This window comes from Argopecten irradians, chromosome 15 (assembly GCF_041381155.1).
Source record: "Argopecten irradians isolate NY chromosome 15, Ai_NY, whole genome shotgun sequence".
NCBI classification, from domain to species: domain Eukaryota; kingdom Metazoa; phylum Mollusca; class Bivalvia; order Pectinida; family Pectinidae; genus Argopecten; species Argopecten irradians.
The window spans coordinates 17376026-17395477 of NC_091148.1; the positions used below are offsets into that span (position 1 = coordinate 17376026).

Below are 19452 nucleotides of genomic sequence, written 5' to 3' on the forward strand. Positions count from 1 at the left end.
GAAATATTTGATATTATACTTTTCTAGAGATACACGATTTTAGGTACTATGGATGTATAATTAAGTAAGGTTCAAAAATTCTGCAAATAAAAAAGTTTGGTGTTATTCGATTTGATTGTTTTTTACGTCCCATTAACAAACATGGTCAATTTAGGACACGTAAGGTTTATGTGCAGGAGACCGTAATACCATGAGAAAACATCCGACCTACGACCAGTATCTGACAAGCATGTATATGTTATGCAGTATCATTTGATTAATAATTATTAGGTTCATTTGACAACAAATAATGCAATTTCTTATTACATCAATTTCATATCCATCAAGACTCAGTTTTTCAAAAGATGATTTTGCTAATCACAGTTCAAAATTTCATATCAAGATAAAATAATTTGATGACAAACAAACTTGATCAATTCATGTCATCTTTATTTTACGAAGAATTTAGTAAATTGGTACATGTACATTATAATTTTACACAGCAGTGACGTCGTACATTGAGAAATTCCAAAGAGGTCTATTCGCACAATCTAAAGTAAAGCGGGTGACACATAAACAGTTAAACCAAGGGCGACACAAAACTGTGAATGGCATACTAAATATATTAGAAAATTAAATTGAGTAACTTTTGGTTGAATTTCACCACTGACTGAAAATACTATGAAATAATTCTAAGTCGTTAGTAAGTTTTAAAAAATTAATACCGCGAATGAGTTCCATGTTTGAAAGACACAAAAACATACTCATGGAGATCAACCTTTACGATGTTTAAAATGCATTTACATGTAAACATTTTCATTTATAACATAGAGACTGTTTCATGGAAGCATACATTTCCAACTTTGGTTTGATCGCAACGACCGTGAAGGTTAACTACAAGAAACTTAAACAAGCAATGACAAAAATGTAAGAGTTTTTTTAATTCAAATATTCTATTTGAATTAATCTAGTACTTCCCTATGCTAGCAGCTTATGGCATAAGTATAAATAGATAAATATATATATATATAGCTTTTAGCTTGTTTTCCCATCCTAGCTGTATGTATTGATGTATGTTTATGTTCATTGTTTATATGAATAAAATATTTGTTAACTAAATAAAACAATAAATAACAACAGAATAATTGTAAAACTGTTCATTATCGATATAAAGTATTGTGACGAGTGGACCCTGTGAGAATGGACGAGTGAGGTGAGAGAGTTTACGATAGTTAGGGATTGTTGATTAGATATATAGATAAGATCGTATTAATCATTTGCACATGTAACATGATTAGATTATATATGGTTTATACCCTTATTAAGTTATACATTCACGATAGTATGCGTAAGAGGCACCGGAGTGACAGCATGGTACAAGCAGCATGGCGCGTCTTCTGTGTATGTAAGCGTGGGAACGGAAGTGACGTAGTACGCAAGTGTTATTGTAAATATAAAAGTTACTATTTTTGTACGAGCGTGTGTAAAGGAGTTTTAGAAGTACGTACGGCGTGTATTTGAGTGGTAATTAATTTCGTATATTGTAATAGGTTTGTATATCTTACTTATATAAATGTTGTCATTGTTGTGCACAACATTTTCCAACAGAATCCAGAAGCGGAATATCCGCACGCGGTAACTATGGTTTTGCAGCAACGCTCCAGCAAAAGTACCGTTAGATCTGGGTAGGGGGTCACTTCTACTACGGAAGCTCTAGGTGGGTGTACGTTATGTAACATGTCTCCGTGTAACCTTTCCGCTAGGGACGTAAGAGGTGTTTCCTCGATCCCAATGCGGCTGTCTCGTCTTGTATGTACTTGTTGTCTACTAAATGTTATTTGTTTCTGGAATTTTAGGGATATTGTATGGGAATTTTTTTATAGTTTTTTTTTAGTTTAGGACTTAGCGTTAATCGCCATTTTTGGGAGGATTTTTCATGGGGAATCAGCATGGGGGATGGGATGCTGTAATTATATACGGATTAGAGGTAAAATATTGGAGGAAAGTAATGGGAATTTATATAGAGATCTTATAGGGATAATATGTTATTCATGGGTTTTATTATTTTTCACCATTTTTGTTAGTACCGCTGGAGATTGCTGGATTGAAGGTTCTAAGGTTTTTCCTAATACATATGGATTATTTATTTATTTATTGTAAAGACTTTCATTGTAAATATCATAGTAGGTTCAGTAGTGAGGGTATGGAAGATGGAAGAGAGAGATAGGGTCATACTTATGTACTTGTAAATAAATCAGATATTACTATAATTAAATTATTTAACTTTATTTCACTCTTGGTTGTATTTAATAGGAATCACAGTCTCGGTGATAGTGATTATGGAGTATGCGCCAGGGTGAATATAAACCTTTAATACAACACCAGTAAGTCCAAACATGGATTAGTCAAAACACACGTGTTTACTTCATGGACTAGGAGGCCGGAAGAGGCCGAGCAAAACTAAACACAAAACAATGTGATTTCATATCCGGAAAGTTACATAATAAAGGTAATTATAATAAAGTGTCCGGAGACGGACCGGTTACTGGCGTTACCACTTTTCTTCTTTTTTTTTTTTTTTTTTTTTTTTTTTTTTTTAAAGTTTGTCCTTTTGAACAAGTCACTTTGAGAAAACACATTATCAGCCAGTCAAACTAACAAACAGGGATGTAAATAAGAAAAACACTAGCATGACGCTTCCTTAGCATAATTATGCTAGTTCTTGATCTGTAACACAAAATATGATGAATAATACTAAAGTCAGCTTCATTGGGTTAGACTACCCTCTGCTATCTGGGGATTATTCTGCCCTGTGCAACGAGTAACACAATCACTAAAAATCAAGTTCATAATCGGACAGATACGCTGGAGTCTGTTTGAGGCGCTTGGGTCGATCTTTTGTTGATGTTGATGGCGAAGCTGAAGGTGGTTCTGGCTCGGGAGTAGGGATCGTTGAAGCAATAGGAGATGGAGTCTCTATGGGTGTACATGGAGGAGGCTCGTATGTAGCAGTTGGATGAGGTTCATACGAAGTCTCGGCTATGTTAGTCGGGATCGGAGGAGGAGCCGGTGGTGGAAGTACAGGACAAGGCGGAGGAGTAGCCTCATCGTCTTCGGACAGATGATCGGAGGAATACTCCGGCGATGCGGAGTATTTGTGGTGAGAACAGTCTTTTGGAACAGCTGGCGGAACATTAAAACACTCTGATTGTTTGACACGGTACGAGGATCGGCGAAGTTGAGACCCAGCAAACTTGCGTATGTTACACCAATCACCATCGACGGAGGTCACCAGATATCGATCTCGCGCTCTAGATTTGTTCCCATCAGAGGTGATGTATACCAAGTCACCGACGTTGACCTGACACTGACTAGGATGGCGATTGTTGGGACATTTAGAACGCTCGCTCATTGGGTGATTTGCAGTTCGTAGCTCATGCTGACGTTCAATGAGTTCACTGTCTTTTAATGGAATTTGAACGTTAGAAAACTGGTCACGCTGTGTCCACATTTCTCTTGCAGACAAACCCCTGTTACGAATACGAGAGTTCATTCGAGCGGTCGACAACGATAATAACACAGGGGTCACAACACTACATCCTGGATCCTGACGAAGGATTTCACTCTCCAATTCACGAATGGCTTTCTCAGCGACAGGATTTTTGTTCTTGTTTTTGACACGGCCTACTTCGATAGATATCCTGTGGCGATTAAGTAGTTCATCATTGCACAAAGCTACAAAAGCCTGGGGCGGGATCGGTCCGAATTACTGCGAACGGGCCATCAAGTGGATGCAACTCGGCACAGAGTTGTAAGATACCGTCCCTGAGAGTCTGAGCACGCTCGTCAGTAACAAGCATAGTAGCAGTGAATGATGTCACACACTCTCGTAAGACTAAGATAAGTTGACGCTCGCGTTTGATGATGTCTGCCGCGAAACTTGAACCAACTGTTTCAGGAGGGTCGGACGAGTCTTGTTGAACAATAGTTGCGGGCGTAGAGCGTAGTGCTGAGCACTGATGACAAGAGAGCGACACATGTTCAATAGCTTTGTCCATGTCCAATGCGTAAAAGCTACGGTGTACGACAGTTTTTAACTGATGGGCTGTTGGATGGTCTAATTTGAGGTGGAGAGAAGTCAATAGACCGTCGAGAACACTTCTGGGCACGATGATACATTCTCGAGTTGGGTGAAGGGGATCTGTACGTTTCACGACCATGAGGCCATCTTTCGCGATGGAAGCTACCTGAATGTATCGTTTAACATCTCGGATGCCTGTCAGTTTTTTTGAAGGTCGCGTTCCTTGTCGGAGATGAGCGTTGGCACGACGCAGATCGGGGCATTCAGCTTGAATGGCATTCCATGCGCCTCTGCTAGTGAACGGTAAGCGGGATTTACCATCGGTTATGTCCTGGATATTGGCCTGCCGAACTGTGGATTCTTCGGCAAAGCGAACGAACGAACAAATTTGACACGTCGGATCGTCACATTCACGGGCGTTACGACTGGCAAAGTCGGAAGGTAGGATAGACGAGCCAGCAACATGTCGGATTGATGTCTGATATCTGCTCGCTGTAGATAGGAAGGTCGACACACGTGGACTAGCAGAAAATTCTCCCCTGCATAGCTTTTCAAATGCCTGAACACACGGCTTACTGTCCGTTAACACACATGTCTTGTTGGCCGATTGGATTATGTAAGGACTGAAATGCTTGATAGCGGCGGCGATCGATAGGGCTTCGATTTCACAGGGGATCCACGTCACTTGACGACAGCGGAGCTTCGCGCTGAAGAAACCTGCTAAATGCGTGGTGTTATCCCGAGAAACGTACAGCGTTGCACCTAAACCGTGATTTTTGCTTGCTCCATCGGTGACGATCCACAATGTATCAGAGGGTTGAGGAAGTACTATAGAACGGTTAGACAGTAGAGCGTCTTGAGCGGCACTGAATGCTTCGTGGAGACCATCAGTCCACTGAATTTTATCTCGTGAATCTCGTCCTGCGACAACATCATCTAACGGGGCTATGAAAGACGCGCTGTCTTTGATTACACGAGAAAGTACTTTGTATGCACCTATGAATGAGCGTAATGATGAAACCGTAGGTGGGGCACTACATGTCGACAGTGTAGCAACACGATGTGGTAGGGCTTGTAACGATCCTGACCGCCACACCCAGCCAAGTATGGTTGTTTGCCTGGGAGCAATTGTTGTTTTACTAGCACTTAAGTTCAGACTGTTTTGTTGCAGGGCTCGTAGTACACGTTCAAAGCTTTTCAAAAGCTCATCAGGCGTGTTTCCTCCACAATATAGGTCATCGGCGAGTTTCGCGACGATGCCCTCTTGGACCAAATCGCCTAGCACACGGCACGTTAGTTCCTCAAGCGAGGTTTCAGAACCGGGCATGCCCATCGCTGATCGAGCATATACGCGAACGCCTCGGAAAGGAGTTACGACGCCGCAAAACTTCATAGAGTCCTTGCTCAACGGGATCTGATAGAAAGCCTTTGTGAGATCTGTCACGGCGAGGAATTTCCATTGAGCGATTTGACGAAGTGTTGAGTCGACATCCGGCATGAGTGACGGTTGAGGTTTACTGTACCTACCGACATCAGCGAATGCTGTGACCAGTCTGAAACCACCGTTAGGTTTCTTGACTAGGAAGGAGGGGTTTAGGTATTCCACCGACACATTGACATCTTCAGGTTTTTTAAATACACCAAGCTGTTCAAGTTCATCAAATTTGTCTTGAAGATCGTTCAGCTGACTTTTACCATATTGCGGAAGGCGACCTTTCCTTTGTGGAGGTAAGACGGGCCCCATGTTGACTTTAGCTTCGAATGGACCAACAGCACCATTGTAACCGGAAAAATTTGAGTCGAAAACACTATCATACTTGTGAAGGATGTTCCAAAAGCCCTGTCTAGTATCTTCAGGAAGAATGTTGTCTGGATCCACGGTTACAGTCTTTGAATGGTTATGGTCAGGCTGTTTTAGTTTACAAGGATTAGTGTATTGTTCTCCGATCAACTCGGCTTCTGGAATGTATGTCGCGCGTACCTTACAGAAGTGCTCACTCCTTTTAAGAACCTGAGGCTCCTGCGTTAAGTTAGGAATGCGGACTTTACCGGACACACACGTAAGCAATGAAGGCGGAGGCCACTTGGCGGTTTGACTGTCATGTGGCTCAATAGAAACAACCGGACACTGACTCGACAGATCATTCGGAATGTCCATTTCAAGGAACTGACCTGGCCAAATTGTTGACCGTTCAGGTGCCCTAAGGACATGCACTCTCCTGATAGCATGACGGTCTCCGGGGTTCGGTATCGAACCGTAACTGCACAAAACTGTGTTGCCGATGAGAACTTGGCGCTTCGCAGGACGAATGGAAATGTCATTTTGTTCCATGAATGGAATTCCCGCCAAAATGTCTGTACCAAGGTTTTCAATGACAAGAGCATCAAGGTATAGTTTGTGGTTACCATGAGTGAACACGGTTCGTGTCTCGCCGACAATTGTTAGTGACGAGGATCCGTCAGCCTGGCTGGCGGATTGAGAGCTACAGGTTACTCGCAAATTTAGATCCTTGGCGACCGATGCACGGATCATGTTGCCCGTCGCTCCGCTATCTACTGTTAAGCGAACAGGGTGATGCGCGTTGAATGCGTCTATATATGGCGATTGGGCAACTCTCACCCTATTTATATTTGCACTTGGGTTTCCGGTCACTACCGGTTGCGAGTGATCGTTTATCTCACTGACAGTATCTAGCTCGTCGTCAGAATTGACATCTGATATTCCAGTTATCTGCCTAGCTTTTACGAGGTAATGTCTATCTTCAATGGGCAGGAAAGCGCATTTGCTGAGGAAATGATTGTCGGGTCTGCCGGCGGTTTTGCACAGACAACAAACTTTGGTAGGACGTGTAATGTTTGACCTTGAGCTACGCTCGTAGGAAGTTTTGCGTGGTTGATTAGGAAAACGACTGACGGCAGCTCTCATGACCTTAGCATCATCAGACGCTTGGAGTTCTTCTAGTAATGAAGAGAGTGCCTGTGAAATTTCAGGTTTGATCGAAGCGAGAGTGCGAGATCGGAGTTCGGTACCGTATCTTTGTTTCACGAGCTTAGGTAAAGCGGGGTGAACGAGTCGTAACCATGTTAACACGACAAGATTTTCTAATGTCGGAGACAATTCCTCATCTTCATCTAGAGGCCGGCTGTGATGCGAGATACCCATACCTTGACGAAGTAAATTATCGTCGACGAACGCGACAAGCCGTTGATACAAATCCTCAGGTCTTTCGCCTGGTTCAAGTCGAATAGAACTAAAGTCAATCAAATGTGCACCTGTTGTTTGGAATCCAAAGTGTAACCTGATAGACTGCCATATTTGGTCTATAGATGTGGACGATTTGACGATCGAATTTCTTGATATGACGGGACAATAGTTTGCGATCTGGCCGAGCATGAGTTCCAATGTGGCAACTTTCTGTTCTTTTGTAACACCGCCATCATCTACGTCATCAACGAGTTTTTAGATTTGACCTCCCACGTGACCCCAGAAACTAAAAATGGGGCGAACTTAGAATCTAACAACAATGTGTAAAGTAAATTTTGTTTCCAATTTTCAAAGGAATTCACAGTCTCCTCCTTTGTGAGGCTCCACTGTTTCGGAGCACGATGTGACGACGTCATGTTTTATTTCCTGTATGCTTTTATACAAGCGGACTTGACAAGTCTAGTGTTTATACAGAGTTGGCGTGAAAGTTCGTTTCGTCGCTGCCACCACGCCAGGGTGAATATAAACCTTTAATACAACACCAGTAAGTCCAAACATGGATTAGTCAAAACACACGTGTTTACTTCATGGACTAGGAGGCCGGAAGAGGCCGAGCAAAACTAAACACAAAACAATGTGATTTCATATCCGGAAAGTTACATAATAAAGGTAATTATAATAAAGTGTCCGGAGACGGACCGTTTACTGGCGATGAGTATAATGAAATCTCATACTATTTTAAAGTTTGTGAATGGAGTATGGTTAACACTAACGGTCCAATGGCGGATAACTCTCCGAGTTTTGGTATAATAGACATTGAAAAAGACAATAAGACTGAATGGTTCCAGAATATTTATTATTGCTGCTGATGCTGTGCTGAAGAAGATACCTGATGAATATCACAGTGACTGAAGCATGACAAATGACAGACTTGACTGACAGATTCCTTGACTATTAGTGTGAAGTCCTTTATGGACTTGGTATCAATCAGATTGATACCAAACCTATGTACGGTCATATACGCTACCTGTATTACAGTGGTTCTGGTCATACCACTTGGCCGTTACAGTATATAATGTACATGATTGTATACAAATAAAAAATGCGTACCCTAAAGTATGATTAAATATTGTCTTCTTAATACAAATGTTATTAAAAGTGTTATCTATAAATATTCATAAAGAATAATAATTTGTACTCTACATTACTATGTAGATTATGTTCCGTCAATGCTTGCCATTGCGAATTATATCACAGACTAAAAATAATGTTATCAATAACTACCCATTATACAAAAATAAATGATACAACAAAAAATAACAATATGCTCTTAAATGCGATATATTGAGTATAAAGGCTTTCATTTTCGATGGCACTTTTATAATTGGTAATAAGATAAACTGATTAGTTTCTGTTACAAAATTTAGAACCCTTCATGTCTAGTTTCACCTTATACTAACATGTTAATTATTTTGCATATTGAAGAGTTACCTCCCCGACAGAAGGTATCCATTGTGACGTTATTATGAGTAGCGAAACGTTGAAAAGTATGACGTAATGCTTGCAATACAATGTAATTCAACGACACAACCAATACTGCATCTATGACTATTTCACTTTATCAGAATAATGTACTATACAGATTAGTTCTAAGCTATAAGCTATGGCTATATTTATCTTAACGATTCACCGCTTTTCCATTAAAATAAATTATTTGTAATTCCATCCGCAATACTCCATGGGTTACGATCACCCTCGTTATATATATCCCTGGATCAAAGGCCCACAACGTTCCTTTTGAATATAATGTAGATCTAGAGAGCGACTCAAAGTCATAAATGTACAATAGCGTGTCGTCGTTCGATTCTTTTGATACTTATCAAAGTTTCACTAAGACATCGTCTAGTGGTGGATATAACGACAGTGATAGTAACCTCTTGAGTATCGATGATGGTATAAGACCAACCACGTAATTAGCAAATACAATGAACATTGTATATGTATTCAAAAGACATTACAATATGTACATTTATACTTACTGAAACGTAACTAAGCCCTATTCTAAGGTTGTCTATAACTATTTTCAGATAAAAGACATTTTATCAATCTTTGACATTATGATAATCTCAATATCACAATAACAACAGGAAGCACAGCCAGTTTAGCACCATAGTATACATACCTGCAGTATATGTTGATTTACAACGGTAAAATTGCATGCATCATTTTGAATTAAGATCCATATTTGAATTTATTCAAATACCTCCAAAAGGCAACATCATCTCGTAACTTATCGAGATGTCGTGTCAATAATATTTTGTGTATGGCGATCAATAAGTTACATTTCAATGTTTCTGTATATAATGCCTGATTACATGTATCATCTATACACTGTTGAAAGTCTTTTGACCATCGAAAACTTTCGGTACTTTTCGTCTTTCCGGAAAGTCCCGAAGGTTCCAGATTGAGTCTAATGAGATCTACGAGATCATGCGTTATCATACGAGATCATCAAGCGCTTCTGTTAAGTCCGCCATTATCCTTGTTTTCATCAATGGGTCTGATTTGTTCTTGAAAAGTTTTCGTCCTACCATGTGGTAACATTCTGGAGCCTACGGAAATATCAAAATGGACATGATTACAAAGTTTACGAACAGAAGTGTTTCTATCATTAATTCATAATTCACGTAATTTTTTCTTGGAATGAAAAGTGTGTGTAAACACGCGGAAATAGATCTTCACAAACATAACACGATCGGTGAATTTCAAAAGTTTATATAGTAATAGGATATTTAGTCTTAAATTAACTATTCCGTCTTTGCATACTACAGAACTAGCTCCCTTGCGGGTAAGTATCGATTGTTACGTCATTATTCTGTGAGCGTAATTTATGTCGTTTTCTCCGAAAAGTATAACGTTACGCTCGTAAACACATGACGTCACAATTAATACCTACCCGCAAGGGCAGATAACTCTGTAATATGCAAATACAGAATATTTTACAACAGATATAAACATAGTTAAACATTTTGAGATAACACAATACCTCCTCCTTCATCCTAGCAAGATACAGAATGTCTTTCGGTCGTAGCGATTGGAATTGCGGTCTGTAATATAAAATAAGGAGGATTCAATGCTACTACATATTATTGAATTATTTGTTCTAAATCAATGCATCTAAGCCTAATACAGAATAACGTCATTTGCGAGTAGATATATATTGCGACGTCATTATTTGTTTAAAGCGAAACTCGTTTTTTTTTTTTTAACACAAAACATGACGTAACCATCGCAAACATGTGACGCAACAATCAATATAATATGTCTATGTTACATACTACAAGTGAATTAGAATCGGTCGAAATAATTATTTAACCTTACAGAAATTAATTTCGTGTCTGGAATACTATTCCAGAATATACACAATTGCTGAACTCCATCAAAGCTTTTTTTAGTCAAAACATTCATACAACTCGATAATAAAGGGCTTTTCAACATCGAATTAAAGAAGAATAACGAAAATATTTTCTTTTAAAAAGAAAGCCTTCATTATAACAATGGATTAAAAAAATAATTGTACTGCCTTACCTTGGTAAGTTATAGCTGTCAAGCCACTTTTCAAATGTAGCCTCGTCAATATCTCGAAATTTCTACAAAACATAATAAAAAAATATATATATGTACCATAAAAAATCCAAATATAAAATTTGATTCAAATCATTAGAACTACAATTATATACTGGAATGATGTTTGTTGTAAACTATCACATGTAATTGGGGAATATTACGGACATAAATCGAAGGATAATGAAGTTAGTCGCCTTAGATACACAGACAACATTTTTTCACGTCAAAAACATGAACAGGCTCTCACGTAAATTGCACGTGGAAGTATCAGGTGAAACTCATTTGAAGAAATATTGCCTTATATAAAACGAGTGTTATGTAAGCTGTGATTATGATTTTCCTTTAGAGCAAATACGAAGCACTTTTTTAAAAAATGAAAGAAAATCGAGATACCAGGAGAAGACCAAGATAACCAAACACAAATACACTGTAGATGATCGTCATTCTGCTCCATAGCCGATTGGAAAAAAATCACACTTATACGCAATTTAAAAACGAATTAGACGTCCCATTGCATTTTTATTGATTCAGGCTGCTTTGAAATACAAAGGTCGTCAGTTTTTGCTTCTACAACGATAAAGAAAAAGAAATTTATAGGCAGTGTGGCTATGTGCCTATACCATTGAAAGTATGTATCCTTGGTCGACTTTGAAATTCTACTGATTTGTAACTGACACAGATTCCATGTCTTTTCAGAGATCTTGATGTTGTTTGATACATGGACACTGTGCAAACATGTTAGATCAACATCTCTGGATCTCATTGACGAGTACTGACGAGTTGTATACCTTTTTAGACATGCGTGCTGATCGAGGTGTCATAAGGCTTGCTGAGCTTGTAGATGTTAGTAAGGGAGGTAGCTGTAACGGCGGAGCTATCGGAACCCCAGTATCAGGAGTAGCAACTTCCGGTGGATGTCGTTGCCTGTTCCCACCTTCGTCCTTCCGGTACGCCAAATGCTTGAGTTCCGGAATAAGTTTGGACATCATATTCTTGAATGATTTACGTCCAAAATCATAAAAGAACATGCCAGCAGTCATAATGCCAAGCCATCCATCAGCATCGTAGTCTTTTTCTACTTTCAATGGGATTATATTTTTGTTTAGCTTCCCTGCATAAGCTGCCTCTACAAAAAATTAATAGAAATATAAGTAAATAAAAATGAAATTGAAAAATCGTGAAAATGAAGAAACTATTAATAACAAATTAATTGTTTAAAACCAAACTTGTTTGTTAGACTACCTAGAGTCCCAAAGAAAAATGATAAGCCAAGTAGTCTTTATATATAAGTTATACATGCATTATGTTGAATTTGACAGCTTGGACCTATAATAAAGCTGTGTCATTACGCAAGTGGTCTTCATACGGCAATGGTCGATTTGACACCCTGCGAACGGTTCTGTACTTAAAACAAATTTTTAAAAATGTTGATTATAAAAACAACTGTTTTTGTAAATTCATATATGATAATGTTTTCTAATAATAAAAATACAAAATTAGGTTATAATAAATACAAAGAAGTTTTTCTTATCTTACCTCGCCGGCAGTATTCGCTCATTTTGTAACTTCGCGACATTGCTAGTAGTACGACGGCGGCATTTTCAACAGCCTCTGCCATTCTTTCATAGACGTCCCCCCGCATCTGGTCCACATCCATCCAGACTGTGAATTGAGCTTTCTCTAACGCTGCCTTGATATCAAGTAATAGTTGTCTTTGTTCACCAGAATAGCTTATCATTATATGGCCTCGTGTTTTCTTGGCGAACAGGGATTGGACTGAAAAGATGAAAATAAAATATTCATAGTATTAACCGTCTCTGCTCCACATTTTCGGCTGCATAGACTTCGCCAAGGATATGAATGCAGTCTACTTGTCAAGTCATCATCTTGCTATAACCAGATGGACGGAATATGGTAACTTGATCAGTAGACTGCGGCTCATTTCCTTGACGAAAGGCTACGCAGCCGAAAATTTGGATCAGAGACGGTTAATATCATGAATATTGTAAATGAAGTTCCACTTAGCTTAGAACACTTATGATAAGTTCGACGGTTTAAATTGATGTTTCTATTACTGTTATAGTCCCTTATATGCGGATTCAAATATTCTATGAAAATTCCTGTAGAAATTCATAACAATTCATATTTGTACAATCTAAGGCATTTACAAACTTTAAATAGATTTTAGCACATGACACAGACTATACAAGCAGACAAAAGGAAAGTAAAAGTGATCGAAAAGAAATAAAAAAACAATAAAAAAACAGGTACCTCACACAGACTGTGTTACATGAACCTATTATTTTATATAATTTCCATTGTTTTCATAATCACATTGAAACAACAAATAAAAAACAAAGAAATCCTCATATCTTTGATACCATACCTCTGTTGACTAAAACCCCTTCATCAATAAGCCTTGTAAAATATGAAAAGCACTACGTCATAACCACACGTTGTAAGCGCGTTTGTGATGGAAGCATTTGACTGTCTTAAATTTTCGAAATAACATGCGAAATATGTTAAAAGTAACAAACCACAAACAAAAGAACTCACAAATAGTTATTGTTATGCAGTAACGTACCCATTGGCCCGAAGACTGTCGACTCCCGCAGGTGATTCGCCATGGTCCAAATTGTGCCTCTAGCGATTTCCCTAATCTTCTCAAATGAACAGTCGGTGGTAAGTTTGAAGAGAAGATGTATGGCCTCTCCATCAGCATTCCCTACCATCGCCTTCTGAGCTTCAGGTTCAAATGCTAGCTGACTCAATGACGTAACAGCCTCTGAAAGAACACACTCAATATACTGCATACCAACGAATTTTTGTGATTAATTCATCGCGCGATTTTTCTGTTTCCTGTAAGATTACTAATAATGCGAATGCAATCGCAAAAGAAAATTTGTTCGTTAAAAGAATAATGTATAAAAAGTTCTCCTCGAGGATTAACTTCACAATTCCAGCCAAAGGCGAAATTCAGTTTCAAAGTCGTTAGCACGAAATATGATTGTTTACATTTAGTTTCAATGAAAATGGGCATTCACTTAGTGTCATGACATGTCAGAGATTCTTACCGAGACTAAAAAAATCAGACTTACCAAATATACAAAATTCGTCATTAATACGTGCCAAGTCGACCAGCACCGGTAAAGTTCCAAGCTCAATCAGCATCACTTTGTTGGCGTCAAAACAGGATAGTTGACGTAACACTAGATACAAAAAGAAAAAGCAGGTCTCGTAAAATAAAATAATTAAAAAAATATAAAAACAAAAATAAAAAAGCAAGAAAAAAATAGATGAAAAAACAAGAAAAAAACTAAAAAATCAAAAACCTAAATATCCCTATCTTATCACCGAAACATGATAACTAGCACAAAATCCATAATAGTCTGAAGTTTAGACTATATCAAAAGTATATAATGGTGTTCTAAAATGTAACGTCATATCTTTTAAGCTTAAGTCTACGATTGTTTTACGACCGTGAAGCCAGATAGAAATAAAAAGGTTCGTTTTTTCTACTATTATAAATAAGTATCATCCTGCCCACGAAACAAGAATGTACAAAGAAAAAAGTACGATAGAGACCAGGAAAATTAAAACATAACATAAATGTAAAACCATTATGGAAAACAATTACATTAAGATAATATCATGCCTTAAAGATGATTTCTATTGTCAAGATTGTAAAACGTTAATATATCGAGGTGGGTCACTTAGGTCTTTGAGATCGACAATCCTAGTTTTTTTTTGTTTTTTTTTTTTAATATTTTTACCTAAAACCTGTATGTATGTGTATTGCTATTAAAAGCAAAGGATAAAGGGAGATCAACAAAGTTATAAGAATTTCAAATGACAGTTTTTGTTAATTTCAAGCATTAAATGAGTAAACACCAGATCAACAATTTGAGAAATTTAATCACTTTTATTGATTTTATGACGTAAAATAAAAGAAAATAACCTTACCCCGACCATATTCAAGCACAAACCACCCACAATGCTAAGATTACATCAGATCAACAATTTGACTTTAATTGATGTTTTATTGGTTTTATTTCTAAAGTGAAAAAGAAAAGAAAAATAATCTTACCCCGACCACATTCAAACGCAAACCACCCACAATGCTGAAACTCTGAATCCGTAATGGCTTCCTGGAGATAAGACAAAAAGAGTTTTATCCATTTAAAGTCGTCATCCTTCCGGCATACCACCTCAATATCCCCCTCGTCCATGATATCGGCAATGGCGGCCACAGCCATCATACCATACTCCTGATTGAGCTCCGGAGACTGTAGAATATCCTTATTAGAATAAAAAAAGTCACATATTAATAATATTAGATAAAGGACGTAGGTCACAGATTAATACTTCAATAAAGACACCGGTCTTAAATTAATAATATGATTAAAAAATAGGTCATAGATTAATAATATAAGATAAAGGACCCAGGTCACAGATAATACTTCAATAAAGACACCGGTCTAAAATTAATAATATAATAAAAAAAATAGGTCACAGATTAATAATATAAGATAAAGGACCCAGGTCACAGATAATACTTCAATAAAGACACCGGTCTAAAATTAATAATAAAATAAAGAAATAGGTCACATATTAATAATATAAGATATAGGACCCAGGTCACAGATTAATTCTTCAATAAAGACACCGGTCTAAAATTAATAATAAAATAAAGAAATATGTCACGGAATAACAATATAAGATAAAGGACCCAGGTCACAGATTAATATTTCAATAAAGAAACAGTAAAAGGTCAATAAAAGAATAAAGAGAGGCAATTGATTGTGACGTCATGTGTTTGAGAGAGAACGTCATATTTATAAGAGAAACAATGCCAGTTTTGCTTGCATAATAATGACGTCATTAAAGATACCTTTTAGCAAACCTGTAGTACAAGTGAGCGGGAAAAAAACTAAAAATGTCTATCTACCTTCAGGACTGCTATAATTCCAGAGGAGCGGACAGTAGCAGTGACGGTTTTACAACACATACATGTGTTATGGACCAGTCCAACGAACGTGTACATATGGTTAGCTTGCTCTTCCTATAAATAATACATACCACAGATTATATTAACAATATGAAATACTAGTGGTGTGGGTACTGATAAATTAGTGGAACGAATTTAAACAAATGTTAAGCATGTTATTCCTTTAAAGATGCTCCACCGCTGACAAATGGTATTTTTTCACTATTAAAAACAGAAGCAGACGATTTAGTATTTTTCTTCAGTTAAAAAAAAATACTTTACACCATTACCACTAGTTAAAAGTTAGAGCTTCTTATTTTACTTCAAGTTAAAAATATGAAAAAAAAATTTAATTGCATCCCGAAAAAATCTGTGGCACTATATCCTATATGGAATGAAATACTGATTGCACATGAACCAAAGGCAAAATAAATTGTTTTATATTCTTTTTGTTTAATTAGACATATATATATACACGATTAAACACCAATCATTGTTCAAACGATGAATATCATTTATGCTCTGTCAGCGGTGGAGCATCTTTAAATAATACACAATACAGATTATAAAAAAACCCGTTAACAAAACGAATACTAGTGGTATGGATCAGAGCAACAAAATTGTCATATGGTTAGTATGATTTTATCAAAAACAATACGAAAAAGTGTTATATACAAAATAATATAAAAAAATGAAATACAAGTAATATGTGCCAGTCCATCCTGTAAACGATATAACATAAAAATAATAACATAAAATATTATATAAAATATAAATGTGTCCATATCTCAACCTGATTGTAATAAAGCGACCCCATCCAAATCAATCTTTCGTCAAAACGTCCGATTTAACGTATAGTTATTGTTTATTTGATAAAATAAATATGATCGGTTGTAAGACAATTAAAGCGATACTATAGGAAATTTCCGTTATGTGGAAACGTTAGTTATTTTCGTGTGTACTATGAAACTAGGTTTACGTTTTGAAATAAATTAGAATAATTAAATACATAAATTAATAAATTGTTTTAAATTCTGTTTTCGTGTTTACCCTGGATCTACTTTTTAGTTTCAAAATAAATAAATAAATAAATTAACAAATAGATAAATAAAAATTGCAGTAACATGGGAAAAGTGAGCAGCTTGATACCAGCTTTCTGTTTTAAGTACTTTTTTAAGTGTTGTTGATCTTATAATTTCAAATCCAACAAACAAAGCTCTACAGCTTGGATATATGAGTAATTAGGTAAGGTAACAAGAATATGTGTAAGTATATAAGAAAAATAACAAAAATGACATTTTCAAATAGGTATAGTGTATATAAAAATATGATATATAAATCAATGACTGTTCATGTTATGAAGTAATTGACGTACCGATAGCTCGCCTTTATGAAGAGGGCCCCGCCAAATTTCCAGAGCCTCTCGGATATAACTTAGCATGCCTTTATATTCCATACACAATTTGCAAACGGCCGCTGAATAATTAGCCATGTCGTTTAAAATGTCTACACATACTTTTGCCGCGTCGGACAGTGCAGGGAGGAGAGTTCTAGACTCCAAAATTGTCTTACAGAAAAACTGTATAGTTCCATTTTCAACAAGTTCATCCCCAATAGCTTTACCTCTATCGAACTTCTCTTTCCTTGTTGATGCAACAAAGAATATCAAATTGTTGAGATCACCAAGAAATTTTCTAGCGACAGAACAAAATACTCGTTTTTCTGGAGCGAAGCTTTCTTTTTTTATAATCTCCAGTAATCTGTCTTGTGTTTTTCGTATCACGGTACTGAAAAACGTAGCATCCGTAGCAAATCTTGGAGGTTGGGTGAATACTTTATTTTCCAACTGTGATATATTTGAAAGTCTCCTTTTAAAGTTGGTTTTCTTTGCGATATATTCGTCGAGTTCCTTGCCTGCCATTTTTATAGAAGCAATATCCTAATTTATGCTGCACCTGCGAGGTAATCTATGTAGATGTCTATTGCTCCAGAGATGTTTTATCAGTCATGGTTAGTGACTTATCGTCTTAAATTTTGCAGAAAATGCCAACACCATCTGCATCTGAAATGGAGAATGGATGTAACATAAAACAGCCAATTGTATGTAGTAATGGATTACAAAACCAATTATTCCTAATCACTTATGATTCACTAATCCGATCGATTACTCACTCCCTCCCTCACTCACCGACCCACCCACCCACCCACCTTGCATTATACTCAAATAACACATACTTGATGGTAGATTGTGACCTTAAAACATTACAGTACAAGTTATCTCCCCTGGTTGTCATTGACTCGATGTAAACAATGGCGCACCATAGGCACGTTATACCGTACAAATAAAATCATGATACCACAAGTTGTCTGTGTTATATGCATATTATATTTGAAATCGTAAACAATATACCAGAATGATATTGAAATTCACATCGATAAACAATAGTGTAATGCAAAATACTGTTACGTATACGTACCTGTGTACATCTACATTACAACTACATTATAAGGTCATCGTTAAATATAAATATAACTGACACATATCCTCACCTCTTCGTATCATAACTTACCTTTTAGACTTTCTGTATGCAATCCATTTGGTGTATTATCTGTGAAGTTATGATGTCTACTACCAGAGATTTAAAATTTTATTTAAATCTGTGCTACTACCAATAACAAACACGACAGCATTATCGATCTTTTTCACTACAATATATAATATCCCCGACTTGATGCAGTATACATTACACATTCCGTATAATACCGATGAAGTTAAGATGTCACATTTCTAAGGCCTATGACAGTTTGAACATACAGCGTTATTGATCTAGCCCACTACAAAATATTCCTACCGTGACCACATTACACACCACTGTAAACAATACACACGTGTATAACGGCCGGGTATATATCGACACAAGTAAGAACGTGTTGCTATTTATATGATACATTACTGTTTACTGAACCTTCTTAAAACCACTGGACCGAGACATGTCGTGCTGTCAGTTTTTTAAAACAGTATGTCTTACACGTACCTTCACTTATCAACATTCCGTGTACATATGTAGTGTAGCATTGGCTCCGTCTTTGCCTGTATTATAAAAAGCATTTATATTTAATTTAACTCATATATTTGTTGTATTACATTTGAAATTAAATTCAAATTTAAGTTGCAAACAGAAAATATTGCATACATCCGTGATATGTCTACCGATTTGAGTTGCTATTTACACATATACAGCGGTCTATGACTATATAATCATGGTAATCAATGTTGTGCTTTATTTGTTAGCAGACGACATGCTAATTTGGAATAGACCTTACCAGAGTCTATGTGCTATCTTTTACTTCTTTTACGTGTGCTTTTAATGATAGTTCGTTTAAAAGGCACAAACAATGCGAAATAGTAACACGCACATTCTATTCACTACCGATAATATATTGTAATATTATCAGCTTGCCAAGCTCCATTGTACTATATGTTTACTGTCATTTAAGGAGTAGCGTTAATAGCTAGGTCAATAAAATGAGTGGTTTATTGTGAGGTCAGAGGGAATTTGTTGGCGAGCGAAG

At 36.9% G+C, this 19452-nt stretch overlaps 1 protein-coding gene across 1 annotated transcript; it reads right to left on the reverse strand.

The window, feature by feature from the left end:
• Positions 1–8013: 8013 nt before the first annotated feature.
• LOC138308533 (uncharacterized) lies at positions 8014–18830 on the reverse strand. The gene is made up of 11 exons (XM_069249551.1): positions 18450–18830; positions 17255–17941; positions 15841–15954; positions 14980–15190; positions 13991–14101; positions 13477–13677; positions 12429–12668; positions 11681–12018; positions 10854–10915; positions 10312–10372; positions 8014–9877 (listed from the first exon to the last, which is right to left on the reverse strand). Exons 2-11 carry the CDS (start codon positions 17798–17800, stop codon positions 9764–9766), a joined length of 1998 nt encoding a protein of 665 aa, XP_069105652.1. The 5' UTR covers positions 17801–17941; positions 18450–18830; the 3' UTR covers positions 8014–9763.
• Between the last annotated feature and the right edge of the window lie 622 nt (positions 18831–19452).